At 45.2% G+C, this 23,768-nt stretch overlaps 1 protein-coding gene across 3 annotated transcripts in view; it reads left to right on the top strand.

Moving 5' to 3' along the window:
* Positions 1-4,680: 4,680 nt before the first annotated feature.
* The window catches only part of SLC17A5 (solute carrier family 17 member 5), a 41,688-nt gene continuing 22,600 nt past the window's right edge, over positions 4,681-23,768 (top strand). Inside the window, exons 1-5 of one of the 3 annotated variants that reach the window (XM_075923775.2) lie at positions 4,681-4,851; positions 14,842-15,038; positions 16,471-16,704; positions 18,795-18,882; positions 21,535-21,621. In XM_075923775.2, coding sequence (XP_075779890.2) covers positions 4,767-4,851; positions 14,842-15,038; positions 16,471-16,704; positions 18,795-18,882; positions 21,535-21,621 — 691 coding nt within the window. In that variant the 5' untranslated portion in view covers positions 4,681-4,766. Of the gene's footprint in view, positions 4,852-6,443; positions 11,194-14,841; positions 15,039-16,470; positions 16,705-18,794; positions 18,883-21,534; positions 21,622-23,768 lie in introns of those variants that run through there. The other 2 variants (XM_075923773.2, XM_014576937.4) reach the window with 2 other exon arrangements.

The following is a 23,768-nucleotide window of genomic DNA, read 5'->3' as shown; positions in this document are numbered from 1 at the left end:
TGAATGACGTATTCAGCAGTTTCTGCTTACTGTTTTATAGCTGTCACTGACACAGCCACACCAAAAACCAGTGAGATTCAGTGGGATGGAGTCTCTCTGGGAGTGATGTGACAGGGTGGGACAGTGGGTCCCTCTGCTGGGAGTGCAGTGAGAATGGGGATGAGTTCCTGAGACCTGTGCTAAGTAGGATGGCCAACACTGTATTTAAAAAATAAGACTATTTTCTTACCACCCCAGCCCCACTCTGCCTCCCAATACTATTATTGGTATTATTAATAATAAAAAGCAGTACACACCTACATTCACCAGGTGTATTTCTTGCTGCTTTCTGAGCACTCAGCAACTCCTGATTTTGTTGAATGGAGATGAAAAAATAAGGGAGATCCCTTGTAATTAAGGGCTGTTGGCAAATCCTGATTGCCACTGCAGCTGTCGTTCTCCTAGCTCTGTTCCTCAGTGCTGGCCTCATCTCTGCTAGAGTTGCTCAGGCCTGGCTCAGAGCCTGTCTCTAAGGACTGGGCAGTTGTCAGAGGAGGATAAATGACCCCTACAGCTTCTACCTGCCCCTCCCCAGCTCCACTGCACTCCCGTCTCCACCCAAAACTGCTACCTCTGCTACCTTGGCTACCACCCTGCACCAAGCCCCCCAGATAATCCCCCACACAACCCTTGGCTCTGCCTATCCTGTCCATAGGCTAGTTGAGGCAGCTGCCGTGGAGCTCCCCCCCACAAGTGTGGTGCCTGGGTGGCCACCATGAACTTCCTATGGACGGGATGGCTCTAAGTGTTGATGGGGCTATATTGTTAATTTAGAACAAGACTTTTAGCCTTGCAAACACAACAGACACCAAATATTAAAATCATGGTTCTTTGTCAAAATTCTCACTGGGGAGTTGTGCCAGCAATCTTGGCTAATCACAGCTCAGCTCTTGCCTATCCACACACACCTTTTTGCACAAGAACTCTTACTCTTTGTGCAAAACAGCTGTTTTTGCACAAAAACCCTGCAGTGTAGACATAGCCTCAGGGATGTAGATTTTCCGCATTCCTGAATAACATAGTTATGCCAATATAAGTGTAATGTAGATCAAACAGCGGTGCAGGTGCCACATTTTAAGCAAAGACACTACTTATCTTGACTGAGAAGCACTTTTCTCATTAGTGTACGTAAGCTGTCTCCCCCAGGAGGTGGTCACTAGATGAACGGAAAAATTCTGTCTACCACAGGGGTTAGGTCAGTACAAGTTGAATCTCTTTAGTCTGGCACACTCTGCTTCCGCAACATCCATGATTTTAGTTAGCCAGATGTCCACTTATCATGGGTGTGGCCAAGTTTCCCACAGTCCCATAAATTTTATTTATAGCCACCAATCCTTGCTCTCAGTGTTCTGTGCTATTATTTAGTTCTAATTTATCCCTAAATGTCTTTTAAGAGCCCAGTAAACAGTGGAAGTGATGGGAATGCCACTAAGTGTAAGCATTTTTTATGCTTTATCTTATTTCCTTATGCCAGTAAAGTAAAATTGTGTAACAACACTAACACTTTGTTATGGAGGGTGTGTCTACACAGCACTCTAAACTTGAAATAAGATACACAATTTGCTTATTTCGAGTTTATTTCTAAATAGCTTATTTCATCCTTTTGTGCCAAATTTTGAAAAACAGCGCTATTTCAAGCCATCCCTTACTCCTCATACAATGAGGTTTACAGGGAGGGCGAAATAGCACTTTGGCTATACAGGCAGTCCCCGACTTACGCGGATCCGACTTACGTCGGATCCGCACTTATGAACGGGGCTTTATCGCCCCGGAGGTCGAGGTAGCGGATTGCTACCTGCGAGCTCCGGGGCGAGAAAGCCCCGTTCGTAAGCTGCTCTGGTGCCCCTGGTCTGCTGGAGACCGTCTCCAGCAGACCAGGGGCACCGGGCGGGTTCCCGCGCTTCTGAGGCTTTGCCAGAGCAAAGCCTCAGAAGCGCGGGGAACTGCCGCTGCTGCCGCTTCAGTCCCGGTGCCTGTGGTCTGCTGTGGTCCCCAGCAGACCACAGGCACCGGGACTGGAGCCGCAGCCGCGGGGGTCCCGCGCCTCTGAGGCTTTGCCAGAGCAAAGACTCAGAGGCGCGGCACCCCATTGCTGCTGCGGCTCTGCTCCCGGTGTCCCTGGTCTGCTGGGGGGGGGGCGCGGCTAGTGTGCCCCTCCCCCAGCAGACCAGGCTTTTGTTTTGGACCCTGGAGTAGAGCAGCTGGGGCGCTGCCGATTGGTCCTGCAGCGCCGCTCTGGGCACTACTGGACCAACCCGGCAGCACCCCAGCTACTCTGCCCCAGGTCCTGATTCAGCCGCTGCTGGTCAGTTTCAGCAGTGGCTGAATCAGGACGCCTAGGGCAGAGCAGCTGGGGTGCTGCTGGGTTGGTCCAGTAGCGCCGAGGAGCGGTGCTACTGGAGCAACCCAGCAGCACCCCAGCTGCTCTGCCCCAGGCGTCCCCAAGTCAGCCGCTGCTGAAACTGACCAGCGCTGACTACAGGAAGCCCGAGGCAGAGTTGCTCTGCCCCAGGCTTCCTGGAATCAACGCTCATCAGTTTCAGCAGCAGCTGGCTTGGGGAAGCTTGGGGTTCTTAAGTTGAATCTGTATGTAAGTCAGAACTTGCGGTCAGTTTCAGCAGCGGCTGAATCTGGACGCCAGTTCCGACTTACATACAGATTCAACTTAAGAACAAACCTACAGTCCCTATCTTGTACGTAACCCGGGGACTGCCTGTATTTTGAAATAGTGGACGGGTTCAAAAGATGAGGGGATATGTACTTATAAAACTTACTGCAAAAACGTACTATCTTGAGCAGCTCCCACTCAGAAGTGTAGCAGGGGTGCTAAGGCAGGCTTCTTGTCTCTCCTGGCACCACAGACCATGCTGCACTCTAGAAGCAGCCAGAAACAGGTTCCCAGCCAATGGGAGTGCAGAGCTAGTGGTTGGGGAAGGGGCCTGGTGCACTCTTAGTGCCGGGACAGGTAAGTAGCCTACCTTAGCAGTCACACTGGTCACCTGAGCCTCCTGCAGCAATGAGATCCAGTGTCTGACATTCCAGTTTGAAAACCACTGATATAGGGTGTATGAGTACAGTAGCATCACAAGTACTGTTCCATTTATTTGTCCTGGATTAATAAAGGTCTGGTAAATCCTCCTTCGGGCTTCCGTGTCATTCTGTTACACCGGTTTGAGTCCGGTACGGTTACAGCTATGTCTCCCAGGGTGTGAGTTTTTCTTACCCCTGAGCAACATAGCTATACTGATGTAAATTCATAGAGTACACCCAGCCAAACTGTGTTGCAAGATCACGTTGAAGCTATTATGGTTGATACCACAAAGGTTATGTACTTATAAAACTTACTGCAAAATGAATTTATCAGTATGATCACAAAAACAAATATAGCAGACTCTTTTTCACAAAGTTAGGAAAGCTGAACACTGCTAGTATACTGGAGGAAATGTTTTCCACTAGCTGTTTAGTTGATATAAATTGTGCAAATTAAAGTTTAAATAAGAAGCATCTCTTACAAGTTTTGTCTATTAGTTTTCCATAGTTGCCCTTTATTTCCTTGAAATAGGCATTTTAGTTATGTATGAACCAAAGCCATAAAACAGCTAATTTAATGTCTGTCTGCAACTGAACTCAGATTGAGAGAGGGAGAGTAAAGCTGTGATCCTTGCCCCCAGGCAGGGGCACAAATAGGGGCATACCGGACATGCTGCTCATGAAGGCCCACAGCCACAGGAGGCCCAAATCTAGAGGTGAAAGTAAGACAGTAAGCCTCAAAGCTGTGCTCCGGCAAGATGAAGACGGCAGGCTGAGGCACTCAGCTACAGAAGCTCCCAGTCTGGCTCCTGGAGCTCTTCTGCAGACTACCTTGCTAAGGCAGCCAGGCAGATGAAAGGGGCTGGCTGGGGATGTACATGCTACCTTAGTCTGGGGTAACCCCAGTCCCAGACACACCACTGCCCTTTAGGAAAAGTGAGAGAGGCCCTGCAGCCTCATGTACCCAGAACTTTCCTGCTCTTCCTCTTCCCCTGACTACCAGGGAGCCAGGGAAAAGTGTGCAGCCTGCGGGCCTTCATCTTACTCCCAGCTGCCCACTGGAAGAGCAGAGTCACACAATCTGCACACATCTGTTGCTCCCTGATCCTCAGGAAAAGAGGAAGAGTGGCACTGGCAGCGACCCGGTATGTGTGGATGCCCAAGCAAAACGGTGCCCTTGTCCCCCCTGCACTCACCCCACCCCTCCCCGCCCTTATTCATGAATCCCCCAAATCCTCCTGCCGAGCCCCCCACACCCTCAGCTCATGTGCCCAGCCCTCAATCTTGCACCTCTCACATTCCCCTGCCCCGCCCCCCCCGTCCTTGTGCCTGAGCTCCCCAAACCTCCCTGCCCTGAGCCCCCCACCCCCTCAGCTCCTTGCCCTGCTTCCTGCCCCTCGCCAGCCCGCTGCCCCATGATGCACGTGGCATGAAGGAGCCGGATACAGCAAAATCCTCCCCACGCCCAGCGGGAGAGACTCCGTGGGCCCCCGCCACCAGCCCCGAGAAGCTGCCATCACCAAAGATGGCGGCTCAGGGGGTAGCTCGTGACTGGGCGGCAGCGCGGCGGAGGCAGCTTCCGCCCGGCTGCAGTCACGTGGCCGCGGCCGGCCGCCCCGGGCCCCCCTGGCTGCAGAGCCCTGGCCGGGACTCGGGTCCACTTCGCGGTGGCGACTGGCGGGCTGTCGCTGGGCGCGATGCGGCCGCCGGCGGGCCGCGAGGCGGAGCCCGAGCACGGGACGGACCGCACCCCGCTGCTGGGCGAGTCCCAGCCCGGCCCAGGTGAGAGGGGCTGAGTCAGCAGCTGCCCGGGGCTCCCCTGCGGGCGGCGCGTCTGGCGGCCTCCCCGCGTTGCTAGGGCGCGGCCGGCGGCAGCTTGGCGGAGCAGGGAGCCCAGGGACTGAGGGGTCCCCCCGATCCGTTCCGCCGGCCCCTGCCCCGGGGACCGGCTGCGATGCTCTGGCCCCTGCTGAGCCACCCGCCAGTGCCCCGGGACAGGGCGGACCCAGGCGCCTCCTCTGCTGTAACCTCCCCTCTGTCACGGGGCTGGCCACCGGGCGGGACGGAGGCTCCCGCGGGGTCCGAGCCCCGTTATCCCGCCGGCTGCTAAAAGTCCCTTTTAGGGAACTGGGATTTTCCGCAGTGCCCCCAATTATTTGTAAAGGGTTGAGCATTTCTCCTCCCCCCACTCTCCTCCGTCTGAATCTCTGGTCCTTCTGCACAATTAACTGGTTGCTACGGGAGTATTATATTGTGAGTGATGTATACAGGTTAAGTAAAAAGAATAGGGCGGGGAAACTAAATCACAGGTAATTTTAAAGAGTGAGGCAGGAGAAGTAAATCAGTGCTGATCTTTAACAGTCTCATTATTATTTCTCATTATTTATTTAAAACTGATAGCTCCTTAGAGACCCCAGGCTTTGTGTTGTGTATTGTACAAATATGTGGTACAAGACAGTCTCTGCACCAAATAATATACATTCCTGGGCCCTGATCCTGTAAAGATTTACATGTATGCCTAATTTTAAGTGCAAAGGTGGTTATGTGGATGTAAAGTTAAGTACATGTATAAGTCATTGTGGGATCAAGTCTTGACCTTAGCACAACTGGTGGAAAAAGCAAGCAAATAGATTTCAAGAGAAGAGGAAGTTAACAAAACTGGGAAAAAAAACAACCCTGATTTTTCAGTTTGTTGGCAGTTTCAGAAAGTGGAAGGAAAAAATTGGAACTCTGCGATGGTATGCGCCTTTCTGCCATCTCTTGGCAGAGTTCCACAAGTTGACTGAAAAAATAATTTATTTTGTTTCTTTTAAATCTGCTGCCTATACATTAATTGGGTGCACTTCTTGTGTTATGTTAGTGAAGAAATAAATCGCATTTCCTTATTCTATTTTTCCACACCATTCATGATTTTCTAGGCCTCTAACATATCCCCTTACCCTTTAGTCATTTCTTTTCCAAACTGAAAAGTCCCAGTCATGTTAATCTCTCCTCATATGGAAGCTGTTCCTTACCCCTAATCATTTCTGTTCCTTTTCTGTACTTTTTCCAAATACAATTTATCTGCTCTACCACAGGCGTCCACAGAAAAGCCTGGTCTGCTGGGGGGGGGCACACTAGCTGCGCCCCCCCCCCCAGCAGACCAGGGAGACGCGGGCGGCGGGACCGCCCAGATGCGCCGCGGTCCTGCCGCCCGCATCCTCCGCGGCTTTGCTCCGCGTCTCCCTGGTCTGCCGGGAGCCTCCCCCCAGACCCCCGCCCCCCCCCAGCAGACCAGGGAGATGCGGAGCCGTTTTTTCACCCCGGAGGACACGGGCGGCGGGACTGCGGCGCGTCTGGGCAGTCCCGCCGCCCGCGTCCTCCGGGGCGAGAAAAGCCCCGCTCGTAAGTACGGATTCGACATAAGTCAGATTCGCATAACTCGGGGACTGCCTGTATGTCTCTTATTGTCTTTTATCTATTCCTTTCCTAATGATTCCCAATATTGTGTTAGCTTTTTAGTTTTTAGACTACCACTGCACATTGAACAGATGTTTTCAGGGAACTATTATCCCCACTGATTCCAAGATCTCTTTCTTGAGTGGTAACAGCTATTTTAAACCCCATCATTTTTTTATGTATAGTTGGGATTCTATTTTTCCGAGTGCATTACTTTGCACTTAGCACTGAATGACTCCTGCCCTTGTGTTGCCCAATCACCCAATTTTGTGAGATCCCTTTGTAACTCTTTGGATTAGTCACTGTTCACCCCATTTCAAGAACATTTGTAAGTTGAACAGCAGTGGTCCAAATGCAGAAACAAACTCCATGCTCCAAAGGCAAAGCCGCAAGCAGAACAAATTCTGTTGCAGTTAAGACCTGCCTCTGGAGTCAGGGCTAGGGATGTTAATGATCGGTTATTTTATTAGTCGAGTAGTCAATGGAATTTCCATCCACTAGTCGACAGGCATGTCCGCATTTCTCCTTTGAAATGTACAAGAGCCCCTATTGAGCCATCACTGTAAGCAGAAGAAAGTTACTTTATTTCTGTAAAAGAACTTTGGGAGATCTAGTAAACAAAACAGATTCTGTGAAAGAGAGTAAGGGACAAAAAGAGATAGAAAGAGTCAATTATGGACAGTGTTTCTTTCCTGGATTCACTTAACATGTTAAAGAGTTCTCTCTTAAAAACCTAAGTAAGATGCAGGCAATGACTGAAAATGCTTGTCTTTTTGTTTGTGTGTGAATTATGAAGGAATTCACTTGTAGGAGTTTTGATAAAAGAACTTTACAGACTTATCATTTTCACTTAGCAAATACTTAAGACTTTTCTTTTGATGGGAAGGGGGTTGAAAGTTTAGAATACAGTGCATACTATGATAATGAGGAATCATTAAAACATTTATTCTGTAAATTTTTATCTTCAAATTATGCAAAAGTAAAAAACAGACCACAGGTTGAACCTTTCTAATCTGGGACCGACTGGTCTGGCAACATCTATGGTTTGGCATCCTTTGGGACCCTGTGGTTGGAGCAGTGTGTGTGTGTGGGAGGGGGGACTATGGCAGCAGAATCATAGATGTTGCCAGACCAGAAAACCCCAGTAGCGGAGCCAGATTGACAGCAGGGGTCCAGCGGCCGAGGACCCAGCTGGGGTTGGGAGAGGAGCTGGTCCAAGTGCCCTTGGGTCTTCATTGACCTCCCCTAGCAAACTTCCTGGTTTGGAACCAATCAAGTACAGGGGTGCCAGACTAGGGAGGTCCAACCTGTACCTGCAGGTTAGGAGAAATGTTTTTGGTAATGTTCGGGATATTAATTATGAATTAAACAACCCTGTGTTCTTAAACTCTGTGCAAATATCAATTCTAATTTATAAAAATAAACCTTAAATATAAACACAGGGCCAAGTCCTGCTTATTTAAATTAATGTATACATAGAGTAAATCTGCTGACGACTCCAAATTATTTTGATTTACAGTACACTCATTAATTGAGCACAATTGATTAGATTTCCTAGGGGCCGAGGGGAGGGAATCAGCTAATTGTTACTGTTAAAACAGTCAAATCTAGCCTCATGATTACTGAAAATATTTCATCTAATTTTTTCTTCCAGACCCAAGAAACCATGTAATAGAGTACAAATGCAAATACGTTTATCTTAACTGACTGCATTCAGTTCCTTGTGGGCCAAAATTATGGATCTTTTAAACTTGATTGGAATGGCAGTCTCAAAAGAGCAATTTTTCATGGTTACAATGGGAAAATATACACAATATAAAAGAACGTATTACATATCCAAAAACACCCATCCTTACATACCTGCAGAATGTATGTAACAATACCTGATTCATGAGAACATTTGGAGTTACTATTGTCTGTCACATTTATCTCTTGGATAAAAACACTAGATAGTCACCCAAATAAAATATAAGCCTACACTTTGCAACAATCATCCTAACTACTTAACTAAAAAGGGTAACTATGAGGATACAGTTTAGCAATAAAAAGATGGTTAGAATTAATCAACGCTGTTGCCACAATGTATGTTTAACAGGAATTTTTAAACATATTTCTAGGTAACTGAGTTTTAAAAGGCCCTACATATTGGTTTCACATGCTCCAGAGCCATGACTTCAGATGCTGTAGATAATATAATTCACCCAACAGCAGAAAGATGGGAGGTCACAGTATTTACGAGAAGTGAAAAAATGAATAAAGAGTTTCTAATAAATATTTCAATCTTATTCCAGCATGCACTTTGATAGCAATCTACAAGCCATAGCAAAACTCTTTTGTAAGGAAAAAAACGTGCCAAATTAGCTAACTTATACTCAGAGAGTGTTTTGTTGGTTTTTTTATAAAAAAAGGTATAGATAAGAATCTCTGCACTCAGACCCCACTCAATTTTTGTCATTTATTGCAATTAAAAAAAATTTACTAAAACCAAGTTTCTCCAATGACTGAGTTATAAATTTTATACAAAATATTGTTCCAAAATCTGTTATATATGAAAAAACCGCCTCCTACAGCTCCCAGAAGGGTGAGGGCCTGAAGAACATTGCAAAGGAAGGGGCTATATTTGTTTTAATTTTAGAAAGTATTTGCTTTTGAGGGTTATTGATCAGAGTGTGGTTGGTTGCTTCAATATTCAAAAGAGTATTAATATCGTTGATATTCTTAGTTAAATAATTTTTTCTTACAACAGTGATATTGTGCAATAAAGGGAAACTGTTAAATGCTTACGGTTTCCAGTCCATTCTTACATTATTTAATAAAATATATATCGGCTAATAGGGCAAGTGAGGGGAGGGGACTAGACCCATTCTGGGCACCACCAAAAATTATACAAACCTGCCGCCCCTGGCACTCAGCTGTGTGGGGCAGCCACTTTGAATGCTGAGGTGGCGTTCAAAGGGACAGTGCTGCACAGCTGAGCTTGGGATCAGCCGTGTGGCACTACTGCTTTGAAGTACTCCCTGTCCCCCCCCCCCCCCCTTGCTGTCTCCCTCTGATAGAGGCAGTGGGGGGTCGGGGTGATCGACTAGTCGACTATCTGATAAGCATTTGCTTATCAGATACTTGACTAGTCCAGTGTTTCTCAACAGTGGTACAGGTATCCTTAGGGTTACTCGAGGGCAGTTTGGGGAGTACATCAACACAACTGAAATTTGAAGATAACTGAATTTTTGTTTTAAGTTTTACAGCGTTTTATTATTTTTGTGCTTTTTACATCCAAAAATTTCATCGTCTGCCTGGCTACGATTAAGTTGTTTAAACAAATGTATTGCAATCGTAGAAAAAAAATTGTGTGTGTCTGAAAACTGTAAGTACTGAGGGTATTTATTTATTTATTTAGAAAAAGGGGTACTTTATTTAAAAAAAAAGTTGAGAAACACTGGACTAGTCCTTAACATCCTTAGTCAGGGCATGCAGCTTTAAACATCCCTCAAATATGAAATCCAGGGGTTCCAACGTCAGGTGAGGCTATTATTCCCCCACCCCCAGTAAATGGCACCCTTGCCTGCAGGCCAGATCCAGACCCAGCTTGCTTTGATCAGACCCATGAGATTCGAGGCTCCCCCACCTGCTACTGGAAGCCAGTACTACTAATATGCCATCTGCAGTGTCCCTATGTGTCTGGAGTGTTAGCTCCCTGCTGGGTGGGAGGTGAGCTCTGAGTCTCAGAGACCACATGAAGAAAAGTCAAGGGCTGGATCCAGCTTGCAGGCCATAGGTTCCCCATCCCTGCCTTAAACTTTATAGATTTCATGAGGAAAATAAGTATTTCTCAAATTGTGAGTCCTGATCCGAAAGGGAGTTGCAGGGTGGTCGGAAGGGGGGTTTATGATATTGCCACTTCTGTGCTGCCTTCAGAGCTGGACAACCAGAGAGTGGTTGCTGCTGACTGAGGGTCCAGCTCTGCAGAGAGCAATGAAGAAGTAAGAGTGGCAGTACTATATCATGACATCCTTACCTCCACACTACCGCTGGCAGCAGCTCTGCCTTCAAAGCTGGACTCCTGGCCAGCAGCCACCGCTGTCCGGCTGCCCAAATCTGAAGGCAGCGTTGCCAGCAGCAACAGCACAGAAGTATTGCAACCCCCTCTTACAATAACCTTGCAACCCCTGCACATCTCCTTTTTGGATCAGAATCCCTACAATTACGACACTGTGATATTTCAGATTTAAATAGCTGAAATCATGAAATTTACCAGTTTAAAAATCCTTTGACTGTGAAATTGATCAAAATGGACCATGAATTTAGTAGTGCCCTACTTGTGGTAGAAGTTAGTTGTAAAGAGGATTGGTAATTGTTTTGCAGCTTTTGTGACAAGGAGTGGTGGTAGTTCCACCCATAAGGGATGCGTGGAAGAAAGCATGTTGCTCATAGGAGCAGCAGACGCTTGTGGCTTTCTACTTGTCAGTTGTTAAAGCAATACATTCTTAGGCTTGCACAATGCGCCATGCTCTCATTTGAGCGGCTCACCTCACCCACAAGAACAAATACAATAGTACAATATCCTTAAACTGAAAAAGTATCTAGGAATTTTCTGTACAGACTGTCCTCCTTAAAAAAGAGGGGGAGGAGACTATTTAAACATGGTTTTGAAAGCAACAGAGGTGGGAGCTGAAGGGTCTGATCAAGGTAAGGAATTGAACTTCATGTGTGTCTGTGTTGGACCCTGCAGTAGCCTTTTTCTTGTTCATAATCATTTTGAAAGGTGTGAGGAGAGTGAGATGTATCTTAGAAAAGTAAGTTTTGAACTTTCTAAGCCTTGACTAACTGATCGAGCATTCTCTAATAATGTATCCACCTGTTGATATCTCTGATAAACAAAATAGATGGTGAGCAATGTACTGTATGGTGGAGTCGTGTTTATTAGGTCACCTTAATTTCTTGGATTTTTGTACAGTACATTCATTTTCCAGACTTTATTTCTTAAGGAAGCGTAATAAAAATTCCAATTAATCTACATCTCCAATGGAGTGTTAGATCATAAAAAGTCATGAAGCTTCCATTACTATTATTTGTTTAACCTTTCTATTAACCATGATGTCTAAATAGATTTAGCCATAATTGTATTCATTCTTTGGAAACTGTCTCATAATAACCAATGGCTTTCAAAGCAATTTAAGAGAGGATAAAGTTGCTTGACTAGTTTTGCACACTGAGGACTTCTTGATCTTACTTAAAAGTTAGATGTACCTCTTCCAAATACTGTTTAAAAACAAGATTTTCAGAGTTATCACACCCTGTTAAAGATGGACCTGTGTTTCTTTTGCATAGGGTTTTTATGTAATTTAAATTTTTATGTGTAGAAAAATAAGTGCTTAGCATATACACAAGCATAGGATTTTAAGCTGGTGGTCATCAATCTATACTTCAATTTCAAGTGCATTGCTGGTAAAATGTCTATTAGTTCCAGATTTAGTTCAGCAGTAGAAATCCCATTCTCCTATAACCTTTTACAAATCCAACCTAATCCTTATTTGTTTTTAAAACTCCTTGAAATGTCTGTCTATAAACACTGGGCATCAGTTCAGATTTCTTTAGCAAAGTAGCATTATATTTCCCTCCTATGTGTTCAGATTTCTTTGAATCCGTCTGATCATACTAAACTTACCCAGGAAGCAGTGTATGCCCTGATATGTCTGCAGAGCAGATTGTTTTCTCTTAGTGTCATGCTCATAGTATAATTTTAGTTATGCACCAGAGTAATCCATTGCTTCTGAGTAGCAAGGTGTCTGGATCCTGTTCTTCCTCTGTTACATTTAATTCTGCAAATGTTGCTTTGAAAGTCTAGCCACACAACAGTTCATTTTCAACTCTTGACTATGTTCCCCATTCTCTCTTAAGTCCCTGTTCTGGCTTAATCTCCATGCTTTTAAATGTTAGTGATTTTGGCATCAGTTCAATTTACTTTTAAAGATGTGCATCTTAGAATTCATTCTTAACATTTATTTTATTCTGTATCGGATGTTTTTAATTGATCCATAATAAAATTTTTCACAGATGTTTTTCTCTCTTCTGGATTTCCTACCAAAATATCTGTTTGAATGTGTGTGTTTGTGTGGGTTTTTTTTAATGGGTGTGCTTTAAATTGTATTCATTCATGTCTTTTATCTCAGCATTTATCAGCTGTTTTGATTCTGGCACTGTCATTACTCTAGTCTAGTAGTCTAGTTCATAAACAGAGTTTATTGTTGTTGAATTATCTGGAGCAGGCGTAGGCAATAATGCAACAGGGGTAGGCAATAATTTTCAAAATGCAACAAAGTATCTCTAGGTCAGACATCCAATGCACTAATACACTTGCTGTTTTCTGATTTGCATGGTCTCCAGCGATTTCTGCTTTCATCAGGACCCCTTTCCACTAGAGCTGGGAAGCCAGGTAGCCTTGGTCAAGTTCATTTCTAAGTCACATTTCATTGCACCCAGGCAATTTGCCTAATTAGCAAATTTTTATTGTATAAAATAAGAAAGTGAATATTAGATTTTTTAATCTAATTTCCATGTATATTGAAATTAAATAGTCTAACTTTTATGAATATATAGTTAGTATATTAAAGTATATTGATTGTATTTAAAGTATTCAATCTAATAACTAAAAATGTTCTCATATTTATAAATTGTATATAATTTGCTCTGTCTCTCTTAAAGAAGGTGATTAGTTCCCAATTTCCATAGTGCACAGAGCAAAAAAAAAATTGTTATCTGGTTTATTGGGGTTGCACTATTTGAACTGTTGGAGTTACCTTTTGATCTATAAATGAGAAGGTCAGAGTGTAGCAAATGAGAGAGCTTCACTTTGCTGATCCAAATGATACATTTTTACTACTCTTCGATCCCATCAACTTGGAGAACATGTGCTGAATTTTCATGGGTCACATTTCAGTTCTGTTGTGCTACATTCTATTTATAGAATCACATTAGTACAAGTAGTGTGAAAGGCAATCAAATAAATCCCATTTATCAGCTTGCAGATCCAAGTCTGAGTTCAGTGCAGAGTTAGAAATCTCACCTTGTTATAGACTCTATAATATAGAGTACTATCCAAGCCAAAATTTGACCTGGAATCTGTAGAAATGTGACAACCGTGGAACCCTAAGTGGCCATTCTACAATATCACTTCAAGAGTATCTCTTAAGTCACAAATAGAAAAAGACTACTGCACACATTTCAAAGTATATACCGTAACACCTTGCCACTAATCTTGTTTTCTTATTGTGAAGCTTCAGTTTGAATAATCATGTTTCAGAAGACCACTTGAAACCACTGTAACCATACTACTAAATCCCTTTTGTAAAAACCATGCACCATATTTATACTTGAGGTTCAGACTTTTGACTGATACATATTTATACTTTTAACTGCCAAGAGATATAGGAGAGTTACAACACTTATATGGGTTAGGGATATAAAAAGTCATTTAAATAAGAAACCATTCAACTGCTAAAAATCCTAACAGGCTATGTCTAGACTATGCTCTATTTTCGAAAGAGGATATGCAATATCCGTGGGAATTTGCATATCTTCTTCCGATCTCACTTTCAAAAGCGGAGCTATCAAAAGTGAAAGTAGTCTGGACACGGTTTCTTTGGGGGGAACCCCTTTTAAAAAAATGCTCTTCCTTAAAAAAGGAGATTTACAGGGTTTTTTCGAAAAAGGGTTTTTTTCCCCAAAAAATAATGCGTCCAGACTGCTTATCTTCTTCCGATCTCACTTTCAAAAGCAGAGCTTTTGAAAGTGAAAGTAAATTCCCACAGAATTTGCATATCCTCTCTTGAAAATAGAGCATAGTTTAGACATACCCTATGCATATTGCAGACTCTGAAGTATAAAGCTTAAATTAAGAGCCTGCAGTGAAGCCTTCCTGGGAGCAAGGGCTGCCAGCTCTGCTTTCAGGGAGGCTTTGCTGCTGGCTCCCTGGGAGTGGGGCTGGCAGCTCGTGCTGGCCCAGCTCCCACGGAGCCAGCATGTTACCTGCAGCTGGGGATCAAGTGGACCTGTCACAGACAGGGGCTGCTCCAGCCAGCTTGTGAGACCCTGGGCAGGAGCTGGTGGGTAGGGACCTGCTCCAGCCCCTACTGGATAACTATTTACACCCCTAGTATGGGTCAGCAGGGAACTAGATCAAAATCTTATTTTCCCAACCCATTCAGTCACTCAATATGTAAAATACATTTTTGGGGTAAATAAACCATGTTGTCTGTCTTTTTATTCATAATTATTATGACTAAAATGCTTTTAACTCTTTTGTGTAGCATGTAACTTAAATATCTTGTGTTTCAGTGCCTACATGCTGCTCTGCTCGCTACAATTTAGCATTATTGGCCTTTTTTGGATTCTTCCTGCTTTATGCATTACGTGTGAATCTAAGCGTTGCTCTTGTAGACATGGTAGAGCCTGATTCAAGTTTAACAAAGAATACAACTTCCCAGGTGTGTCCAGAACATTCTTCTACCCTAAACATCCCTCGGAATACAACGGTAGGCTTAAATATATATTTTCTAAAATATGTGACATTATTTTCAACAGCATGTTGCAACTGAGTTTGATGTTTCTAGAGGAGGGAGGCACAGTTTCATTTTTGTATTTTTTACCGTCAGGCCTTCTCAAATATAGATTGGGTCTGTTAGAGCTATTCTGAGATCTAAGATGTTTAGATGAACAGTGTTCTGCTGTCCTAAAGGACAAGACTATTACATCCTTCTAAAATATACTTTGCAGAATGGCTACACTGACCTTGTAGGTTTAATATGACTCACTCTGCATAGTGTGTGAGAAGAGGACATTCTCTATTGTTGTATCTGCATCAGATCAATTGAGAACTCATTGTCTCTGCCATATTATGAAGCTGCATCTGTTTTTTCATAGTCTTCACTTTCTGTGAAATGTTGTTTATATCTTTACTGCATGCATAATCTTTATTTCCTCGCTCACAGTTCTGGCTGGTTCTTCGTAGCTATCCTGTTTCTTTCCTTCCCTCTCTCTGACCTTTGAAACTACTCTCCCTGATCTATTTCTAATAGACTTTGACTTTGTTTCTATTCTCCCTGGAACACCTGTTTGCCAAGCCATCTCTCTCCCCTGAAGCTCTTCCTTGAAACTTTGTCATTTCCTATGAAAAATGAATTGATTATTTAAAAAAAAAAAAAAAAAAGTCGAGGGCCCGGAAGATGTATGCATGTCTTAACTGGCAACTGTGCATCTAATTAGGGTAAAACTCATCCTGACTTTCCTTTTTCACCTTTTTAGCTCATTTAGGACTTGCTTGTTGAGTCTAATCTGAATTTAGACCAGAAGCTACTTGGGACAGGCACCAGATCCCTCCTTGTTTCTGTGAAGTGCCTGACAATGCACCTGGATGCTCAGAATTAATTAATGCTGATGCAGAACTTTTATCTCTGATGTTCTCCAAAACCACTTTCTCTACTGTGCCCTTCCCATCTCTTACATTTCTACCTATAAACTTCACAACTTTGGTCTCTGCTTTTACCTGTCCTCCAGTCTTCTGTTAAGATTATCTTCCCATTTCTGCTACACTGATCTCCTCACAGCAGTGCATTTTTCTCTTTTCTTGAATGTTATCACAACATTCTTCCCTGAAACTTTGTTACTCCCATATACAACTGTCTGCTTTCCATCTGCTGCCTTTCCTGCCCCCTTTAATCTTTTTGTCTCACCTCTACTTTCTCTTTCTTCTGTGTCTTAGCCTGCTTCAAGCCATAATGCAATGCCTGTTCCAAAAAATGTCTGCCTAAATAAAGGCTAAGTGAGTAAAATCCAAGATGAAAGGTATAGAGACTGTCATGGACCAAAACTTAATTATATTCTTTATCTGATGTAAAGTATTGTACAATGTAGAAAGAGTGCTAGTTAAGCTCTTTTTTTTTTTTTTCTTTTTTTTTCCTCCTTCAGGGGAAAAAGTATTCTTGGGATGCAGATACTCAAGGATGGATCCTTGGTTCTTTTTTCTATGGCTACATCATTACTCAGATTCCTGGTGGATATCTTGCACGTAAAATAGGAGGGAAGCTGCTGCTGGGGTGTGGCATCCTGAGTACCGCTGTCTTCACTCTGTTCACCCCCTTAGCAGCAGACCTGGGGGTTGGATACTTGATAGCAGTCAGAGCCTTGGAGGGGCTTGGAGAGGTAATGGTGTTCATTGTCTTGGAACAGTGGTCTCTAACCCTTTTAAGCATGAGATAACTTTTTGAATTTGTGCAATCCAAACCCAAATACCCTTGCCCTGCCACCTTTGTGCCCCTTCTCTGAGGCTGCCCCTTCCTGCTGACTCCATCCTTCCTTCCCCATCCTCACTCACTTTCACCAGGCTGGGGCAGCAGGTTGGGGTGCAAGCTCTGGTCTTGGATTAAGGGATTTGGAGTGTGAGAGGGGCTCTGAGCTGAGCTTGGGGCAGGCAGTTGGGGTATTGGAGGGGGTTGTAGGTGCAGGCTCTGGGAGGGCATTTGGATGCAGGGGTGCTCAGGGATAAGGCAAGGGGTTGGGGTACAGGAGGGGGCTCATGACTGGGGTAGAGTTTCAGGATGTGGGTTCCAACTGAGCACTGCTTACCTCAGGTGGCTCGTGGGTGGTGGTGCAGTGGGGATAAGGCAGGCTTGCCCTGGCCCTGCACCACTCCTAAAAGCAGACAGCAAACTCCATCCCAAATCCTGTGGTGTCCCTTCTCTGCTCTTTGGAAATAGGATACAGAGTGGGAGGGGGCACCTTGACATCAGCACCCGCCTCTTCCTCCCCTGCCTTGCACAGAAAGCAGGAGGCTTCTGAGGGGACAGTTCCAAGGCAAAGGACAGGAGATGCACAACGGTGGGGGGAGGGGAAGCCGAAGTGCCCACACTCGATGCTTCTTTGCTAAACTAGGGCTGTAAGCTACTAGTCAACTACCCGATAAGCCTAGTCACTTCCTTTCTCCCACCACCGGCAGCTCTGTATCAGAGGCACCAAGTGTGGGGGAGCAGAAGCCAGTGCTGTGAGGAACTGGTTTAAAAGCGCCCTCTCCACAGGATGATGCAGCAGGGGAGGCAGAGGCACAGCAGGGGAAATGGCACAAGGGGGACCTGATTGCTACGCCTCTCCCTTTGAATGTACAAGAGCCACCCGCAGCTCTTGTACTTTTCAAAGGGAGAGGCACAGCACCTCTGCCGTTGAAATATACAAGAGCCATGGAAATTCCATCAACTACTCCATTAGCTGATTAATCAAAATTTAACATCCCTAGGCCAAACTGGTTAGAATCACCCATCAGAGGCTGCAAGTAGATCAGTAGATCCAGATCTATTAGCTGGTTACCACTGCCTTAGAATGTGAAAATACCCTTTCAGAATCTGTCTACAATAACTGAGTCTTATGAAGAACATTGTCATTGATAACTAGAGGGCCACATTTTTGTGGAGAGCCATCATTCTGATGTGTGAAGGGAGGAATATCAATAAACTGCTTAATTTTACTTCTACTTTCATTGAACAACTTTTTTAAAAATCCTCCCTCCTATTAATTTACAATCACCTGCATAGTTGGGGTGAGGAATGGGTCTCATCTTGTATTAACTCTTAATCAAAATTAAAATAATTCCCTGTATCAAAATAGTTTTGTTTTTCTAGCACAGCAGTTCTTAAACTGTGGGTCAGGATCCCAAAGTGAGTTACAGGGGTTGCATTCCTGTTTTAATGGGGTCACCAGGGCTAGCATTAGCCTTGCCTGGGGCTGAGGCTGAAATCTCCAGCCCTACTGCCTAGAACTAAAGCCCAAAAGCTTCAAGTTACAGGTCCCCTACCAACAGCTGAAGATTTTAGGATTTGGCTTTCCTCTCTTCCTCTTTCTTGTCTTCTACCCCACCCCCAACACCCAAGGTGGCTAGGTTTGGGTGGGCTTAGGCTTCGGTCCCCCCTTCTGGGGTTCCTTATTTATTTTTGTTATCAGAAGGGGTATTGATCTAATGAAATTTGATAATTCCTGTTCTAGCATATGAGAAAACAAGAATTAAAAAGAGGGGTTTTTTTGTACTTTTGCATCCTCATTATGCACAAGGCATTTTCACAAGCAAAAGATTAATTCTGCCTAACTGTCTATTTGCATTTTTTGTCGAATAGCTTCTTGTTGATTCATGAGACTAATAGGTTGTGCTGATGTTCTGAAGTATATGGTTTAATTGAGACATGAACGTTTGAATAAATAAATCTGGAATTACCATATATTGAACAGAATAAAAAATTGTTTTCTAGGGGGTTACGTTTCCTGCTATGCATGCCATGTGGTCATCTTGGGCTCCACCGCTGGAACGCAGCAAGCTCCTTAGCATTTCATATGCAGGTGAAAGAGAATGAAATGTTCAGATTGATAATAGGATTGTACATTTTTAGTTTATCAACAATTTTTAAAACTATTCCCTTATCTAGTTAAAAACATAATTTACCCTCATTACGAGGTATGCTATTTTTGTGCTGTTTCAGTTCTCTTCAGGATAATGATTTAAGAAAATAGCCTATAACAATAAGATGAACGCTCCTTGCTGTCTGCTCCACACATGAAAACACAGTGCAGTACAACTTGTTTTTGTGGTCCTAAATAGGGATGTAAATCCCATTTAATTGGTTAACTGATTAAACATCTTGTTTAATGCCCCAAAGGGTGCCCCACAGGTAGGGCCTGCCGCAGATGGGACCTGCTCCAGCCCAACTAAAGCAGCCCCTGTCCATGGTGGGCCACTACGAAGCTGGTCAGCCTCTTGCCCCCTTAACTGGTAAAAATTCACATTTCTAGTCCTTACATACTTTGACAATTATATTATACATGATGATGCAACAAATTACTGAAAACTATGCTGCAAAGATGCTGTATAATAAATAAACTAATATATTTTAAAACCAAGAAGAAAAGAAAGTCACAGGCAAGAGTAAAAACAGAATTCTATGTTAATGTATGTTTTCTATGAACCTTGTGTTTTGTTTAATTAGCCAATCTGTGATTGAAACTTTCTTCCAAAGTGAACGTGCACATCTCTTAATATTGCCCTATTTCAGACACATTAATCTGTTTTTACTTTTTAAGCTGTCTGACCAACAGAGCAACACAATGATATCTGCTGGATTCAGATTAGGTTTGGAAAGTGATTTTGTAAGATCAATATTTTGAGGTTCTGTACTGATAGTGTTTAAATGATTCCCAGGTTAGATTGCCTTAGTTTACAAGTACAGGCAGTCCCCGGGTTACGTACAAGATAGGGACCGTAGGTTTGTTCTTAAGTTGAATCTGTATGTAAGTCGGAACTGGCGTCCAGATTCAGCCGCTGCTGAAACTGACCGCCAGTTCTGACTTACATACAGATTCAACTTAAGAACCCCAAGCTTCCCCAAGTCAGCTGCTGCTGAAACTGATGAGCGCTGATTCCAGGAAGCCCGGGGCAGAGCAACTCTGCCTCGGGCTTCCTATAGTCAGCCGCTGGTCAGTTTCAGCAGCGGCTGACTTGGGGACGCCTGGGGCAGAGCAGCTGGGGTGGTGCTGGGTTGCTCCAGTAGCACCCCTCGGCGCTACTGGACCAACCCAGCAGCACCCCAGCTGCTCTGCCCCAGGCGTCCTGATACAGCCACTGCTGAAACTGACCAGCAGCGGCTGAATCAGGACCTGGGGCAGAGTAGCTGGGGTGCTGCCGGGTTGGTCCAGTAGTGCCCAGAGCGGGTGCTGCAGGACCAATCCGCAGCGCCCCAGCTGCTCTGCTCCAGGGTCCAAAACAAAAGCCTGGTCTGCTGGGGGCGGGGGGGGCACACTATCCGCGCCCCCCCCCCCCCAGCAGACCAGGGACACGGGGAGCAGAGCAGCAGCGGCAGTGGGGTGCCGCGCCTCTGAGGCTTTGCTCTGGCAAAGTCTCAGAGGCGCGGGACCTTCCCCCCCCCCCCCCCCCCGCGGCTGCGGCTTCAGTCCTAGTGCCTGTGGTCTGCTGGGGACCGTCCCCAGCAGACCACAGGCACCGGGTCTCAAGCGGCAGCAGCGGCGGTTCCCGCGCTTCTGAGGCTTTGCTCTGGCAAAGCCTCAGAAGCGCAGGAACCTGCCCGGTGCCCCTGGTCTGCTGGAGGCGGTCTTCAGCAGACCAGGGGCACCGGAGCAGCTTACGAACGGGGCTTTCTCGCCCCGGAGCTCGCAGATAGCAATCCGCTACCTCGACCTCCGGGGCGAGAAAGCCCCGTTCGTAAGTGCGGATCCGACATAAGTCGGATCCGCGTAAGTCGGGGACTGCCTGTATGAGGATGGCTTTTTCTTACCCCTAACTGCCATATCTTCCATCTGAATCTTGGATTGGAATGTCAAGGAAGGGTCTTTCCTGCTCATAAGACATCACCAGTAATAGGTTTCAACATGAAATTCTTGTTATTTACACAATCCCACTGAAGTTCATAGGGTTTGCCTTGCCTAACTGAGAACAGATGTTGGCCCTACAAATGGAACCTATTTAACAGTTCTGTTGGCTATGGAAATACTATCCAGCTTTCACACTCATAGCTTTGGTGCCTTTGTATGGCTATCAGCAGTTAAGACCAGTATAAACTGAATGGGAGAGTCAGTAGATGCAGTCACTTTTCAAAGTAATATTGTGTTTTCAGTTTGCCTCCATTTCACATTTGGAGTCTGCCTATTTATCTGAAATCTGTAATAGGCCAAGAATTCATCTGTTTTTCTCATTCTCTTTCATAGTTCTATGGTGTGTTGAATGGCATGAGACTTTTCTATTCCATTTTTTCATTCTATTGAAGTAGTTACAATAATAGTGTTGAACTTCAGTGTCATTCCCAGTAGCTGAAATGACAGCCCTCTAGTGGTGGTGAAAATATTTATCTGCATACTTTCTAATGGTAAACTAGCAATAACAAAATCCTCTAGTAATTCTGACCATTGTTTGTTTTATTGGATCAGCCCATATGCCACTCAAATGTATATTGGCAAATTGAAAAACAAATTGTTTTCTTTTAGGTGCACAATTTGGAACAGTTGTGTCTCTTCCATTGTCTGGCTTAATTTGCTACTACATGGACTGGATTTATGTATTCTACATATTTGGTAAGTATTTAGGTTTTTAAAATTCTAAATGTACTCCTCTAATGAAGATTTCCTTTTGCATGTCTTTGACACCTCTTACCTGATGATTGAAAATAAGGGATTGAATACTTCGATAGGTGTGGTTACGGTTATCCATATTCTGGATCAACATAAAATGCAGTAACATTTTATTTCATGGGAAATCTAAAAGGCACTTTTCCTTGCTTTACAAGAACAGTGATTCACAAAGACTTCTTGAGGGAAAATAACTGCTTTATTAATAGTAATAATGATTCTGTATTTCTCAGGAAAAATATAAGTTTTATTGTTTTAAAGCTGCTAAACACATTTCCATTCTGACCCAAACTTCCAAACAAAACATTAAAATGTTGCTTGCCTTTGTTAAGCAAAGGAATTCTTTTTCCAAGAATTCATCCACACAGATAATACTAAGCAATTATCTTTATTATCAATGCATTGGGGAGGGCTCAACAGCAGCTTCCAAAGAATTATTAGCAGTACAAGTCTTATATATCAGTCACATATATCATGCATATCGTTATACCAACTACAACTAGTTTATCAGTACAGGCAGTCCCCGACTTACGCAGATCCGACTTATGTCGGATCCGCAGTTACGAACGGGGCTGCCACGGGCGAGAAAAGCTGCTCCGCGTCTCCCTGGTCTGCAGACCAGGAAGACGCGGAGCAAAGCTGCTGCCCGAACCCCCTCCTTCCCCCTCCCACGGCTTTGCAAAGTGGCGGGGGGGGACTCGGGCAGCGAGGCAGCCCAGGCGTGCCTGGGCTGCTCCGCTGCCGGCTTCCCCAGGCTTTGCAAAGCCGCGGGGGGGCTCGGGCAGCGGGGCAACCCAGGCGTGCCTGGGCTGCTCCGCTGCTGGCTTCCCCAGGCTTTGCAAAGCCGTGGGGGGGCTCGGGCAGCAGGGCAACCCAGGCGCGCCTGGGCTGCTCCGCTGCCGGCTTCCCCGAGGCTTTGCAAAGCCGCGGGGAAAGCCAGCAGCGAGACAGCCCAGACGCCCCGCGGCTGTCCCGCTGCCGGCATCCTCAGAGGTTTTGCTCCCCGTCTCCCTGGTCTGCTGGTCTCCAGCAGACCAGGGAGACGGGGAGCAAAGCCGCGGAGGACCCAGGCGGCAGGACCGCGGTGCGTCTTGGTCCGCTGCCCGCGTCTTCCTGGTCTGCTGGGGTGGGGGGGGGGGCGCAGCTAGTACCCCCCCCCCCCCAGCCTAGGCTTTTCTCCGGACGCCTGTGGCAGAGCAGCTGGGGCGCTGCCGGTTGCTCCTGCAGCGCCGCTCTGGGCGCTACTGGACCAACCCAGCAGCACCCCAGCTGCTCTGGTCCTGATTCAGCCACTGCTGGTCAGTTTCAGCAGCGGCTGAATCAGGACGCCTGGGGCAGAGCAGATGGGGTGCTGCTGGGTTGGTCCAGTAGCGCCGAGGAGCGGCGTTACTGGAGCAACCCAGCAGCACCCCAGCTGCTCTGCCCCAGGTGTCCTGATTTAGCCGCTGCTGAAACTGACCAGCGCTGACTAGAGGAAGCCGGAGGCAGAGTTGCTGTGCCCTGGGCTTCCTGGAATCAGCTGCTGATCAGTTTCAGCAGCAGCTGACTTGGGGACGCTTGGAGTTCTTAAGTTGATTCTGTATGTAAGTCAGAACTGGCGGTCAGTTTCAGCAGCGGCTGAATCTGGACGCCAGTTCCGACTTACATACAGATTCAACTTAAGAACAAACCTACAGTCCCTATCTTGTACGTAATCCGGGGACTGCCTGTACTTCAAGAAAGAACAGATCTTTGCAAAAGTATATGGGGGTAGGGTAAGGCGGGAGAAAGGATTGGGTGAGATAAGGAAAGGCAGAGCAGAGACAACAAGGTTTAACAAAACAGCTTCTTGTAAACCTGTGAGAAATAAAGAGGAGGTCACAATTTTAACAAGCTTAGTGAAAGTTTCAACAATGCTCAAGCTATGCTGTTATCTTAGTCAAGCCTTGAAGCCCAGCACAGGAAAATAAGACTTTGTCCTAATACCTTGTTGCTTGAGTCTTCAGAGAAACTACTGCCTTTAAAATAAGGTAAATTCCTGTAGGATGTTGTACATTATGCCTTCATTAAGCAAATTTGTTCTTATATTGGACTAAGTGCCCATAAAATATTCT

Source organism: Pelodiscus sinensis, chromosome 3, assembly GCF_052426305.1.
Source record: "Pelodiscus sinensis isolate ZL-2025 chromosome 3, ASM5242630v1, whole genome shotgun sequence".
Lineage (NCBI taxonomy): Eukaryota > Metazoa > Chordata > Testudines > Trionychidae > Pelodiscus > Pelodiscus sinensis.
Note: the sequence above shows the minus strand (reverse complement) of the source record. Positions and strands in the feature narration are given on the sequence as shown.